Source organism: Trichomycterus rosablanca, chromosome 1 (genome assembly GCF_030014385.1).
Source record: "Trichomycterus rosablanca isolate fTriRos1 chromosome 1, fTriRos1.hap1, whole genome shotgun sequence".
In the NCBI taxonomy this organism is placed as follows: domain Eukaryota; kingdom Metazoa; phylum Chordata; class Actinopteri; order Siluriformes; family Trichomycteridae; genus Trichomycterus; species Trichomycterus rosablanca.
In genome coordinates this window covers 24941122-24956857 of record NC_085988.1, presented here as the reverse complement: position 1 = coordinate 24956857, position 15736 = coordinate 24941122, and the positions used below count along the sequence as shown (strand labels likewise).

Genomic DNA, 15736 nt, shown 5'->3' with positions numbered 1-15736 from the left:
GTAGCCTTCGCTCTTCTGAGGCTAACCTACTGTCCATACCCTCTAGGACCAAGCACCGGACCTGGGGTGACAGGGCCTTTTCCATAGCTGCTCCATCTTTATGGAATGCTCTCCCCAAACACCTACGAGATTGTCCTGACCTGTCCAAATTCAAGTCACTTCTCAAAACTCATCTATTCAATATGGCATTTAACTTGTAACAACACGAAATAAATGCTTTTATTTTTGCTATTCTTTTTAATAGTTTTTATACTTAGATCACGACAGAAATGTGAAGTCCTAGATCCTAAAACTTGTAAAGTTTTCAGTTTCCTGATTGCATGTAAATCTGTCCTGTTTCTGTCTAATTTTAAGAAATTGTTCTATATTTGTTGTTCTCTCTCATAATTTAGCTAATTTTTAATGAACTGTCTTATGCTGCTCTCTTTGTTTTTATCTTAATTATTCTTGATGTTGATGTACTATTTTGATTTTGTACTATGATTTGTATGGTGTATGTACGTATTTGTTTTGATTATTTGTCTTATGTAAAGCGTCTTTGAGTATCTTGAAAAGCGCTATATAAATAAAATGTATTATTATTATTATTATTATACCAAAAAAGTAAGGACATGGGCAAATTAAGACAGTGAATGCTGTAAAATGTTAAAAAATCTAAAACAGGTGATGTCATTATACAAACCATGGATTAAAATGAGAGGTAATAAAAGACTCAGTTATTCATGAGTAGGGATGAGTCAAAGTTCACCACAGTTCACCAAAAATGTGTACTTGAATAGTCCAACAGTTTGAGAGCAAGGGTTCTTTTACTACCCACATGAAGCTATTAAAATATTTATAGAGTTCAGGAAATCTCTGTGCATAAAGGGCAAGGCCAAAAACCAATATTAAATACACAAGAACTTTAACTCCCTATACGACAGTGCAGTTATGATTTTGTAATTCCTGTATGTAAAACAATTTGTCACTGCATCTACAAAAGCAAGACTATGCACAATTCAAGCCATATAACAACACCAGCTTCTATGGGCTCATGCACATTTAAGATAGACCATGGCACACATTTCCACTCTGTGCTAGTTTATCAAATCCACCTTTCATTTTTTTTATTTAATGCAGGTGCTAGACTGGCCTGTCTGCAGTCCAGACCTCTCTCCATTTGAAAACCAATGGTGCATTATGACACGTAATGTACAACAATAATAGTCCCTGTAGCAAGAACTTTAATTGAAGTGTTACAGTATATCAAGCAAGAATGGAAAAAAAGATTCTTCAACAGTTGGTGTCCATCGTTCCAAATAATAACAGAATTTTGCAAAAAGGAAAGGTGATTTAACCCCATAGTAAACATGCCCCTGTACCTACTTTTACTGTTTTGCAACCATCAAATTTAAATATATTTTCTTTGTGCTGAGTTTATTCATTAAAGGCCAAAAGGTATTTGCAAATCATTACTGTCTGTTTTTACATACATTCTTTTCAACTGCTCCAACTTTTAGGAAACAGTATTGTATATTGTAGAACTCTAAGTTATAATGCAAAAGAAAATGTTTTATTACATCTGTAACATAAATACATTATGGCATTCATAGGATTTGGGGATTTATCATTTCTTTTTGTATCTGTTCTTTTTATCTGACTTGGTCACAATTGGTCAAATACTTTTATTCAGCATCGGCTGTTGGACAAAGAAGTCTTATGCATATGATCCCAAGAACACTATTCTTTAGTGTAGTATAAAGGTGAAAGCATTATAATATGGGGCTGCTTTTCCATAAATAGTACTAGTGCATTATACATCATTAAAGAAAAGTTAAACAGAGCATGGGGGGCACGGTGGCTAAGTGGGTAACACTGTCACCTCACAGCAAGAAGGCCCTGGGTTCAATCCCCAGGTTGGCCGGTCCGGGTCCTTTCTGTGTGGAGTTTGCATGTTCTCCCTGTGTCTGCGTGGGTTTCCTACGGGAGCTCCGGTTTCCTCCCACAGTCCAAAAACATGCATTAAGGCAGGTGTGTGAATGTATGTGTCTGCTCTGCGATGGACTGGCGCCCCGTCCAGGGTGTTACTGTGTGCCTTGCGTCCATTGAAAAGCTGGAATAGGCTTCGCCCCCCCGACCCATATTGGATAAGCGGTTAAGAAAGTGAGTGAGTAAAAAGAGCATAGTACCAAGTCAAAGAATAAATAGCTTTGGTCAGAGAGGTAGGAAAGAACCCAACGGGTACACTTAAAAAAAAGTCCTGTGGAGAGATGGAAGAAGCAGGCAGATGACAGCCTGCTTGGAGTTTGTTGAACATCATGTTAAGTACTCTAGCAATATAAAGAAAAAATATCATCTGGTCTGATGAGGTAAAAATAGAACTTCTTTGACAGAACAGCAAGCACTATGTTGGTGAAAAATCAGGCACTGCTCAGGAAATAAAGAGTACATTGGTGGTAAAAATAGCAGTTATATCTATTCAATATCAAATACAACACGAATTGGATGACTTGCAATGAAATTGTGTTAAAAATAACACTCATGTTTCATGAGTATACTCTTCTTTGTCTTGTCTTCTCACCAGCTGGATCGATACAGAGCTCCCTCAAGAATCAGAGAGGAAAACATTGTGAAGAAGCCCATCAAAAACCCAACTCGTTATCAGGTACCAAGAGGCAGTGACAGGGAGGACAGAGGGAGAAAGAGAGATCAAAACATAGGGAAAGAAAGATGGCCACACAGAGAGACAGGCCAACAATAAAGCCAGGCTTACATTCTGTGATGAGAAAAACATGTCATCTGACTTCCACTCACACAACATGACTCAATAGTGGGAATCAAACAGTAAACATGCTTTTACTGAAATCCATTGTTTTAGAAAGCAAAGATGATTTATTAGCATTTACTTAAGCAAGATGCAGATTGCATTTATTGCATTCAACACACAGTATTGTATAAAAGGAAATGCATTAATCTCTCTAGGAATTTGCTATTGGGTAAAATATGTGTATGGCTCTCACTGCCCCCCCTCCCAAGCATCGCAAGCAAAGGCTTTATTTTTTTTAATTACCTCTGAACCAATCACAAAAACACGTTTTGCTGTTCAATGTAAAGTTATTTCTTTGCTTATTTCTGATTGGCTCTTTGAGTCTTATAAAACAGACAGACTGCTTCGAGCAGCTCAGTAGAGCAGACAGGTTTTGTCAGTGTGAATAGGAGAGGCGAACTTAACTTTACTTGATACCTGTATGTTTTTTTGTGTGAATTTTGCATTTAATAAACATACAATTTAGGAAAACCTATAATGCATTGTTTTCTAATTTAAAAAAAAAATAAACCGAACTTGTCATTTAAAAATATGACTAACGACATGCCCACCCTTTATGTTTTACTGCCCCCCCCAAGCAACGCAGTCCAGAACCGGGGCTGTGGATAACAAAAAAAATTTAAAAGAACTGTGTGAAGTACCACCTATTATTATTATTAATATAATATACAGTATTACATTCTATATTCATATGAAATTTTTATATTGGCAATACAGACTTTTGAAGTTCTTTTGGAGGCGCAGGAATTGTACAGCAGTAAATTACGCTAGCTTACTACCGCTGGGATCCAGGGTTTAAATCCCCAGCGGTGCCATCACCCATTGAGGTGTCTACATACAGACATAATTAGCTGTGTCTGGTGGGGGGAATGGCTGAGGCCACATGATGGATTAGCATTCTGCCTGAGGTGTGGGGTGTGTTACTGCCAAGTGATTTCGGGAAAACCTGACCCACTGCAATAAAACAGTGGTAAAAAAATAAAATGAAATGAAATTTAATGCAGATTTAACCAATGAACTCAATATTTACAGCAACTGTAATTTTGTCAAACTGTGATGTTTGATATACGTACATTGATATACATATAGCCATATGTCAAGAGGCTGTCCAAAAAGTTAAGAGAAGAGATAATTGCCTTCCACAATCTTGGAAAAAGATAGAAAAACATAGCAAAGGCACTGAATGTTTTTAGAGACACAGTTGGAAGCACAGTTTACAAGTTTAAAGTTAACGGAACTTTGGCTACACTACAGGGTCGTGGCAGAATAAGAAACCTATCACCAGCTGCCGACAGATTCCTTAGGAGCAAAGTAGTCAAAACCATTGAGTTACTGCAAAAGACCTGATCAATATTTGGTGGCAATGGGCACTGAGGTTTGAGATCATACAGTAGGGTGCATACTCAATGCTTACTGTCTCTGTGCCCAAACTAGGACCCAGGACCTCTACTAACCCAAAAGTGTCAGCTAGTGAGTACTAACCTGCAATGGATTGGTGACTTGTCCAATGTTTTTCCCCAGTGTGCACATATTAGTGCATTTTTAATGCTGGTCCCAAGCCCGTGTAAATAGGGAAAGTTACATCAGAACGGGCATCTGGCATAAAAACTGTGCCAAATCAAATATGCGGATCAAAAGACATATTTACATACTGAATCGGTTGAGGCCTGGGTTAACAACGACTGGCTCCAGTACAGCGTACTGGTGGAAACTATGCTGCTGTTGGGCCAAGAAAGAGAAAGAGAAGGAGAGGAGGAAAGAATGTCCTACAGCAGAGAAAGAGTTGAAAGGGTACGAAGGTGGAGGTGAAAGTAAAAGCATTGAATGTTGGCATTATGACTGGTAAAGAGAGAGAGCTATCTGATAAAATGAAGAGGAGAAGTCAATATACTATGTGTTCAGGAGTGAAATGGAAAAGGCTAGGAGCATTCAAGGTGTGTTTAAATGTTTCTACCATGATCTAGATAGGAGGAGAAATAGGTTAGGGGTAAACTTGAAAGAAGTCTACTTTAAGAATGTAGTTGTAGCTTAGAGGACTAGTAATTGAAAAGTCACTGGTTCAAGCCCCACCACTGCTAGGTTGCCACTGCAGGGCCCCTACCCCTTAATTGCTTAGACTGTATACGGTCACAATATTGTAAGTCGTTTTGGATAAAAGAACACATATTTTAAGAAGGAGGAAAACATGGTGACATACTGGTGAGAGATTAGAGACTGTAAGGTAGTGGCAGGAGAGAGTGCAGTTAGACAGCATTGGATGGCAGTCTGTTGGATGTCCCTGAAAAGGATAAAGAGAGTGTAGAACCAAGGATCAGATGATTAAGGTTAAAGGAAGAAGACTGTGGTGAGAAATTCAGAGAAGAGTTGCGACAGGTGCTTGGTGGTGGTGAATGGGAGCTAGACAACTGGGAATCAGCTAGGGTGAGGGAATCAGTTAGGAAAGTACTTGGTGAAACCTTGGTGAAAGGAAGGAAGAAAGGAGACCTGGTGGTGGAATGAAGAAGTGCAGGAATGTTTAAGAAATTAGTGGACAGGAAGAGAGTTGACAGGAGTACAAGGAGATGCTGTGTAAGGCAAAGAGAGAAGTTGCAAATGCATATGGCAAGCTGTATAAAAAAGCTGGACACTAAAAAAGGTAAAAATAACTTGTACCAACTGGCCAGAGAGAGAAAAATTGCTGGGAAGGATATACAGGTTAGAATGATAAAAGATGTAGATGGGAATGTGCTGACAAATGAGGAGAGTGTACTGAGAAGGTGGAAAGATGATTTTAAGGAGCCATTAAATAAAGAAAATGAGAGAGGGGAAAAGAGGGTTGGATGATGTAGAGATAGTTAGCCAGGGAGTGCCTCAAATTAGCAAGGAGAAATTGAGGGCAGCTATAAAGAATATAAAGAGTAGAAAGGCAGTTGGCCCAGATGACATACTACTGGAGGCATGGACATGTTTAGGAGAAATAGCAGTAGAGTTTTTAATTACATTGTTTAATGAAATCTTGGAATATGAGAGGATGCCTGAGGAGTGGAGACAAAGCCTATTGGTTTCATTATTGGTTATACTACAGGACTGTATCAGAATGAGGAAGCTACCATCAGATTCCTGAGGAGGCAGGTAGTCAAAAACCTTTCAGTGACTGTAAACGACCACAGATGTGATGCTTGCTTTGAGAATTTTGATACAGAAGGATAGGATAGACCAGAAGGAGTTGCTTTGTTTGTTTATAGATCTAGAGAAAGCTTATGATAGGGTGCCAAGAGAGGAACTGTGGTATTGTATGAGGAAAGAGAAGTATTGAAAGTGGTGAAAGATATGTCTGAGTACAGTGTGACAGAAATGAGATGAGCAGTAGGAATGAAGTAGGACTGCATAAAGGGTCAGCTCTGAGTCCTTTCTTGTTTGCAATAGTCATGAACAGGCTGAAGGACGAGGTTAGGCAGGAGACTACATGAAATATGATGTGCGCGGATGACATTGTAATTTGTAGAGAGAGTTGGGGAGATGGGGGTTGCATTGAATAGAAGGAGAATGAAGGATAGCAGGAGTAAAACAGAGTGAATGAGAGGAAGGGTGACAGAAAGGTTAAATTGCAGGGAGCTGAGGTGATGGAGGACGAGTTTAAATACTTGGGGTCGAGTGTACAAAATAATGGACAGTGTGGTAGAGAGGTTAAGAAGAGAGTGCAGGCAGGGTGGAGTGGATGGCATAGAGTGGTAGGAGTTATTTGTGATAGAAGGGTATCTGCCAGAGACAGTAATGAGGCCTGCTGTGTTATATGGCTTGGAGGCAGGGCACTGACTAAAGGATAAGAAAGGGAGCTGAAGCTGGAATATATGAAGATGCTAAGATCTCATTGGGAAAGACGAAGATGGACAAGATTAAGAACGGGTTTATTAGAGGGAGGTGCAGGTTGGATGTTTTGGAGCAAAAGTTAGGGAGGAGAGATTGAGATGTTTTGGGTATGTGCGGTAAAGGGATGACAGTTATATTAGCAAAAGAGAGTTGAGGATGGACCCCCAAAGCAGAAGCGGGAGAGGAAGGCTGAAGAGGAGAATGTGTTGAGGGAGGACATGCAGGTGTTTGGGGTGAGGAGGATGCTCATGACAGGGCATGATGAAGACGAATGATATGCTGTGGTGACCCCTAACAGGAACAGCTGAAAGAAGAAGATGAAAAAAATAGAATAAATCATTCATGTTTATTAGAAAAATAAGGTTCTTTAAGCTTTAAACTGGAAAATGATTTTAGTGCCATTGATCTTTTGCAGATGTTAATTTACCTTTAAACATCAACACATCCTCATACATCTACACACAATCGCCAATAATTATGAAGTGAAAAATGGTTTATTTAGGTCTTACATATCTGTACACACCCTTAGCCTAATACTTGGTTGATGCACCTTTGTCAGCAATTACAGCTTCAATGCATCTTGGGAAAGAAGCTATGAGCTTGGCACACTGGTTTCTGGATATTTTTGCCCATTCCTCTTGGCATATCCTTGCAAGCTTCTTCAGGTTGGATGGGGAGTGTCGATACACAGCCATTTTCCACAGATTTTCAATTGGATTCAGGTCTGGGCTCTGGCTGGGCCACTAAAGGACATTCACAGACTTTGTCCGAATCCACTCCTTTGTTCTCTTGGCTGTGTGCTTCGAGTCGTTGTCATGTTGGAAGATAAACCTTCGCCCCAGTCTGAGGTCCAGAGCGCTCTTGAGTAGGTTTTCTTCAAGGATCTTGGTGTACATAGCTGCCTTCATCTTTTCCTCTATCAGGACTAGTCGCCCCGGTCCCGCTGCTGAAAAACATCCCCACATCATGATGCTGCCACCGCCGTGCTTCACTGTAGGGATGGCATTAGCCAGTTGATGAGCGGTGCCTGGTTTCCTCCAGACATGACGCTTGATATTCAGGCCAAAAAGTTACATTTTAGTTTCATCAGACCAGAGAATTTTGTTTCTCATGGTTTGAGAGTCCTCTAGGTGCCTTTTGGCAAACTCCAAGCGGGCTGTCATGTGCCTTTTACTAAGGAGTGGCTTCCATCTGGCCACTCTACCGTAAAAGGCGTGATTTGTGGAGTGCTGCCTGGATGGTTGATCTTCTGATAGGTTCTCCCATCTCCACAAGGATATGCTGGAGCTCTGTCAGAGTGTACATATAATATTTTACATTTTATTTGTAATAAATTAGCACAAATGTCTAAAAACCTGCTTACACTTAGTCATTGTGGGCTATTTTTTGTAGAATTTTGTGACAAATAATGAACTCAATCTATTATAGAATGAGTCTGTAATGTAAAAAAAACGTGGAGAAGGTGAAAGGGGTGTGCAGACTTTCCGGCTTGACTGTATTTTAAAAATAAATCTAATTTCATAATCAGTGTTCAGGCATCAGATCCTGAAGGATTCTAACTGGGAGTGTTTGTCTTCTAAAGGTTTTCATATGGTTGCTACGCTTTGTTTTTGTTTTAGTATTTTTGGATTGTGGACTGTGTGTCAGTATGTTTTGGTCTGTGCCAGTATACTCAATATTGTCTGTTTGGCTATTACATGTTACTGTTATTCTTTATTAGGACAAGTATCAATAAATGAAACAGATCAGTAAAAGGGATTTTACACTACATTAAGCATTGTATTCCTTTTATTTCTTTCACAGAAGATAATGAAACGTCTTATAAAGAGATACGTTCTGAAGGCACAGGTCGACAGGGAAAATGATGAAGTCAATGAAGGTAAAAATCGAATCTGCTTTAATTGTCTGTTTTAATTAACCTTTACATGACTGCCAGTGTGTGTGTGTGTGTGTGTGTGTGTGTGTGTGTGTGTTTTATTACTGTCTTAACAAAAGCACTTCTTTTAGTTTAGTTTTTATTTAGCTACGTTGTTAGTTGTACTATTATAGTAAAAGACGTGATAAGGTAGGTAAGTGAAGCAAAGTTTAAAATATAAAGCATCTAAAATGCACTGTTAATACAAAAATGGATGTTTTTATTTTGTGTTGCACACTCTTAGATATGCACACTCTTTTTTTTCGGGCTGGGTTGGATACATAAGGTATATTATAGTACAGTCTATTATGTACCTCAATATCACCATACTAAACATATAAAACATTCTGCCCCAATCACAAAAGGGAGTAATTTTAATATTTGTATTGCTTATAGTAGAGGTAAAGTTTTGATGTAGTCATTGTCATTTTAAAATTCTTAATATTTATTTGCATTACAGCTAAATATTATAACAGTGTCAGTTTCCCTGTCTCTATGCTCTTGGTCTCATTGTTTTTGTTATGCTTTTACACCCCACTCTGTCTCCCCCTTGCCTGATGATTCATTCTCATGTTCATGATCCACAGCTGTTCCTTGTGTTTCAATTATTGCTCTGTGTATTTAGTATACCTTGCCTTCTGTCATCCTCATGGGTCATTCTGACTGTGGCCTTGTGCATTCTGGTTATGTTCTTCTCGCTGTTCATCTGGTTCTTGTTGTTTGTTACTTTGCTCTTGCTCTTGTCCTTGTCTTTGTATTCCACAGTGTTTGTACTTTGGCAGTTAGCTTTAGCCTTTTAGCATAAGAATAGGCACTTTCTATTTGTTTAGAACTCTGTGGTAGATTAGTTAGGGACCTCTTTCTAAGTTATTGGTAGTTAGCAATAGCTATTAGCACTAGCATAGTGTTAGTTCAGGGCATCCTTGTTTACTGTCTATTAGTCTGCTTAGTCTTTTTGTTAGTTTAAGCTAACGTGAAGAATACAGACGCCCAAGCAGGAATCAAGAATACAATGGGCACAGATTTACAAAAAAGGACAGGTGAAGGTTTAGGGGAGAAAATGTACTTTGTTTTTACCTTATCACAAAGATTTATCTTCTTCACAAGCATGACAGTGAGTCCTTAAATTAAAATGTAAGAATTTTTAGAGAAAAAACTATTCTATTCTATACAAACTATTCACAGTTATTTACCCAGCCAGGACCCACTAAATGTACAAAGATAAGAGGACACAGTTTAAAGTGCACTTTGATATGACTCAATATGTGCTTAAAAACAACTGGCAGTTGTAGCCTAGTGGTTAAGTTACTGGACTAGTAATCGAAAGGTCTTTGGTTCAAGCCTACTACTGCCAGGTTGCCACTGTTGGGCTCCTAAACAAGGCCCTTAACCCTCAATTGCTTTGAATGTGTACTGTCACAGTACTATAAGTCGCTTTGGATAAAAGCATCCGCTAAATGCTGAAAAAAAATTTAAATGTAAATGTAAAAATGTAAAAACTAAATTTGCCAACCAATTTGGAGCTAATCATGCTTGGTGCCACCTACCACTTGTGCTGTCACTTATGTAAATCAAATGTAGATCTTTAAAATAATTCAGGAACTTTGCAGTAAGCAAAAACTACAAACATCTGCAATGTAATGCAAATAAATGTAAATAATTTGATGTAAATGAAAAAGAATGATGAATGAATCATGTTTTGAGCTCTAATAATGATTTCAGTTTAATACAACACAGCATAAAACACAATGTTTTGGGTTTGTATTAAAAACTAATCACAGAGACCGCTCAGATGGCGCAGTTGGTTTGAAACTCAGCTTTATGAACAACGATTGGCTTGTTGTTCATACAAGGCAGGGAGTCAGATAGGGACCTCATAACTCATGCAATTACATGTGGCTCTCCGTATACAAAACTGATCCACATATGAACTTGCCTCATGCAGGTAAAAAGATGCAGTCGACTACTGCACACATGTCGGGGGGGATGGGGGGCATGTAACAGTCTCACTCACCTGAATCAGAAGCAGGGATCAGCATCAGTAGAGAGGAAGCATAATGCAATCAGGTAATTGGATATGACTAGATTGGGAGGAAAAAAATAATCACAGTAATAGCATTTAATGGTCACTTTTAGTGACATACAATTGGGCTGATAAATTTTAAGGAATTGAAGGTTAAGAACCTTGCTCAAGAGCCTAACTGTGGTAGTGTTGACTTAGATACACTCCAACATTATGTGAAAAGCCTTCCAACCTATGGTTTTAAAATGCTTGATCATTGATATAGTATAAATATGTCTTGTAAAATGTACTTTCAGTGTGCAAGAGTGAAGCATTTTATGTGTATGCATGTGTATGTGTATTTACAGTATGCAGTCTCTGTATTTTTGCTAGTTTACATTTAGCTTATTATGCTCATGTGTAAATGTGTAGGTGCACATAATCTGGACTGTTTCCTCTGTGTGTTGTAGGTGAGCTGAAAGAGATAAAGCAGGATATTTCCAGCCTGCGGTACGAACTACTGGAAGAGAAATCTCAGGCCACGGGAGAACTGGCCGACCTCATTCAACAACTCAGTGACAAGTTTGGCAAGAATGCCAAAAAACAGCCCTGAGAGACAGGAAGAGATGGGAGGGAGGAGAATCATTGGTAGCGAGACATAATGGAGAAAAAGGAAACGGGATACGAAGAGGAAGAAAAATTGAAGCAAAATGATGGGAGGAAAGGAGAGGAAAATAAAGCCTTTCTCAATTGATTTGACACAATCCTTTTAGAGCTTTCTAATTTGCTATAAGATGCTTTTTGGCTCATCTGTCAAGAGCAATATGTGCACAACTAACAACTGCACTTCAAAACATGATTCTACAAAAAAGAAAATGTGTCACTTAGGACCAAGGAATATGCCAATTGTTGCTTTTTGCACTTAAACAGACAAATGGCAATAATTGGAGCTTAAAACAAAAATGAAACACACATTATTCATGATTGAACATCAAACCTTTTGAAATGCTGCCCGTAATGTAGAAAATGGTTAGCATTTTAGACTGGAGCTGGATATTAGATCAAACATAGCTGGTGGGAAAAACTGCAAATCAGACTGGAATTTCCATATTTTGTAAATTTAGTCCTGTAACTGGCCCACCTGCTGTGGAGTTTGGCAGTAGTCTGAGAACACAGAATCATGTCCATATTAAGTAGCCAATCTCTGCATCACATTAGTAGAATGTTCTGCAAGTGGGGGAAACCCATAAAATATCGGTCTTGTAGGGCTTGTTGGCTCATTGGCTTTTTAATTTTATAATGCGATTATATTTTGAACAGAGTGCCTACTGCTGTGGCATCCCAGTTTTCACCCCCTTTTCTTTTATCTTATTGTTTTCTACTTTCCTCTGTGGGTTTGCTGGGGCCGTTTCACCAATATGGCTGTGGAGGGACTGTATGACCACCTGAGTTTTCTGACATTCACTGGAGACAGCTTAGGCTTATGTCTCTGTGGAGCAAACATTCGTTTTCTTTTCTGGGCGGGCATGTGGAATGCAGTTGTTTTTGTCTGATTTATTTATTTTTGTTCATCTTTTTTGAAGGGTTTTTCTGTTTGTGGTTCTTTAGCCACAGTATTGGATTCATCCTTTCCAGGTATGGCTCTGCACCTGCCACCTCAGTGGTGAAGCATGCCCCGGACCATTTTCAATTTCATTTTAATGAATCTTTATTGTCACATAAAATATAGAGCATAGCATTTTAAAGCTAAAACTGTAAATCAATAAATGTAGGTAGTACTTTAATCAATTTTCATAATGATTCTTCTAAGGCATTTAAAGCTGCTGCTCAAGCAAATTCAGAGGCAAGCTAATCACACTTGAAGGGGAGCATTACCTGCTCTATTCTGTATGTGGACATTTGACTATAAGCTTGTTGGCATTCTTTTAATTTCCATGGACATTAATATAACCTTAGTAGTTAGGAGGGGTGTAAAGATACCTTTATCCATATGATGTATGGGATAATCATGATAGACAAGTCTTGTGCTGATTAATCTAAAAGACAGGAATGTAATCTTTTCCACCAACCGAGCAAATTATGTTTTCTCAGACTCCGGATCTCAAAGGGTAATAATTATGATTCTAATAAGTATTATTTTAATACATTTACTGAGCCATTTAACTATTACATTAACACATTCTGGCTCTGTGAGTAGCACTGTTGCCTCACAGCAAGAAGTTTCTGGGTTCGATTCCCAGGTGGAGAGATCTGGGCCCTTTCTGTGTGGAGTTTGCATGTTCTCCCAGTGTCTGTGTGGGTTTCCTCCAGGAGCTCCGGTTTCCTCCCACAGTCCAAAAACATGCAAGTGAGGTGAACTGAAGATTCAAAAATCACCGTTTATGGTGTTTGACATTGAACTTTAACTGATGAATCATGTGAACCTGTAAAAATTCATTAAAATCCTGATAAACAAACATTAATACATTTTAATAAGGCATTTTTAGGGGTAGCATATGATGCCTGGGTTAATATTCCTAAAAATGTTAACTCTGTTTTTAGGATCTTGCTAAATCAATTGAGAAAAGTTGTATAAGATGAAAAAGAAAGGTAAAAAAAAGATCACTGAATGTGAGAGGGTAGAGGGAAAAATTCTTCTGTTCTGTTGCTCTCTTTACTTCCATTTAATTTGTTTACCTAACCTTTTATTCTCTTTGACTTAATTCCATTTTATTTCTATCAATCTATATATTCATTTCCCTTTTATGTTCTTTAATTATGATGCTAGGATACTATTAGGATTTTGCTTTAATTTTCTTTCATTGCTTGTCTTATTTTATTTTTTGCTGGTCATTTAGTTTTATTGTTTTCTTTTATTTACCTTAGCATTAGGGCAAACTACATGATCTGTCTTCTGCTTACTTGGAATAGCTTAGTCTGAAAAACTTGTAAGTTCTAAGAGCAGAAAGCTTTTATTAAGCAGTCCTACTAATTGATCAGCTAATGCAGCTGCAAATCAACATTAACTAGCTATTAACTAACAAAGAGCCTGTTCCAGCATGAATTTAATGGTTAAGGATTATTATTGGATGAATATGGTGAATTTTAACATAGCTGCTGACAAACTATAATAAGTAGCATTACAGTGGTACCTTGAAACTCAACATCTGCAACTCCCTCCTGGCAGGAGCTTCCATGTCCACTATTAAACCCTTGCAGCTCATTCAAAATGCAGCTGCCTGTCTGGTTTTTAACCAGCCCAAACACTGCCACATCACCCCACTGCTACGTTCTCTTCACTGGCTTCCTGTAGCTGCACGCATTCAGTTTAAAACACTGATGCTCGCCTACAAAGCCAAAAATGGACCAGCCCCAAGCTACCTTTGCGGTCTAATCAAACCCCGCTCTGTACCACGCAACCTCAGAGCCACTAGCCTCGCTCGACTTGAGCCGCCACCCAGGACTAAAGGAAGACAAGCATCAAGGCTCTTCTCTGTTCTAGCACCCAAGTGGTGGAATGAACTTCCTCTGTCTGTCTGAACATCTGAGTCTCTTGCTGTCTTTAAAAAACGATTAAAAACCCACCTTTTTACTAAACACTTAAGCTGACTTATACCTATTTACTAACATTTTTTTTCCATTTCCAAAAAAAAAAAAAAAAAAAACTTTGGTTCTAACAGGTTTCAGCAGATTTGTGTTCTTCGACTGTTGTTTACTAAAACTTGAGAAATGAAATGTTTACTATGGAAGCACTTCTGTAAGTCGCTCTGGATAAGAGCGTCTGCTAAATGCAGAAAGTGTAAATGTAAACATCAACTGGTTTTGGAACTGGCATTGAGTTTAAAAGGCGTTGAGTTTCAAGGTATTTTTCCCTTAAGGATGTATGGGAAACCTGTTAATGTGTTACATGGTCCTGTGGGGTTGTTTTTGACACTTATACACCGAAAATAACACAAATATAATATAAAAACACTGAAATAAAAAGCTGATTCTTACAATGTCTTAGAACCCTGAGCTGTAACACAAGGTTAAAAGTGAAACAGTGAGGAAAATCCAGCTAAACACAGATACATGTGAATCTGTGAATTCCACACGAATGCAGTTTCATTTCATATTCGCACTTTGACGATGTTTTACCGCACCGCTCAAGCCGGACGCTGAACAAATCGACTGTTCATTGTTTGTCAATTTGATTAACAATTAAATAAATACATAAAAATAAAAATAAACACGTTGAGTTTAAGGGTACAAATTTCTCGATGAAGGGCGTTGAGTTTCAAAGATTTTGAGATTAGGGGACGTTGAGTTACAAGGTACCACTGTATATTTAAATTTACTTTGGTAGTTCGCTACATTTACATGTCGAATTGTGGGCTATGTCTCTGGCTCCAGTCCACCTCAATTAAGCCCAACCTTTTAAAACCCTTTTCCAGTTTAGTGCAGGGACATAGCATGAACTTTTGCACTAAACCTGACTTGCTGGAACGGTGGCATCCTGACTGTGTAACATTGAGGTCTATTATAATATCAATGCTTGCTTGGGGAAATTGTGTAATGCCTAATTTTAAACCCAGTAATAGCAAAATGTGTCCATATAGTTTTGGCCTTAATGTATAAGAAGAAAAAACTGTATTTAATTGTAGTTCCTTAAAGAATTCATGGAGTACTGTAAACTTACATTTTAAAATAAACCACAAAAAATGGTGGCACTGTAGGGGTGAAGGAAATGAAAGTTGTAATCTTGTGGTCTAGATCCAGATAAGGACCATCTTACCTTTCTGGCATGGATTCTGTCACGTGGTTAATGTAGCAGTAGAGCTATTTACAAGGACAAAGATTGTACATTTATGTTTATCTAAGAGCCATTTTAGCATTTGCTATTAGATATGAGAAACAGGAGAAAATAAAGAGACATAGACAACAAAGAAACCAGTAGAAAAGGGTGTAGAGCATTTGGACAGGGCAAAGTGCATGCATTATCTACCTGAAGAATCTTTTTCTGAAGACATTATCGACAGAGAAAGAAAGAGAGGTGGAAAAAAACATAAAACACTGTGAAATTGCTGGGTTTTGTAGCTTGTAGAAAAAAGTTTTACTTGATTACATGTTTTAGTGTTAATTATCCTCACAGTCATTAACTGTCACCACTTTTCTCACCTCTTATCTTTAATAGGCAGTCTAATTA

The 15736-nt window shown here is 38.3% G+C and overlaps 1 protein-coding gene across 1 annotated transcript in view; it reads left to right on the top strand.

The window, feature by feature from the left end:
* trpc7b (transient receptor potential cation channel, subfamily C, member 7b) overlaps positions 1–12340 on the top strand; it is a 92679-nt gene extending 80339 nt beyond the window's left edge. The window contains exons 9-11 of the mRNA XM_062990836.1: positions 2564–2644; positions 8459–8534; positions 11043–12340. Of these exons, the coding sequence (XP_062846906.1) occupies positions 2564–2644; positions 8459–8534; positions 11043–11185 (300 nt within the window). The 3' untranslated portion in view covers positions 11186–12340. The remainder of the gene's footprint in view (positions 1–2563; positions 2645–8458; positions 8535–11042) is intronic.
* The last annotated feature ends 3396 nt before the right edge of the window (positions 12341–15736 follow it).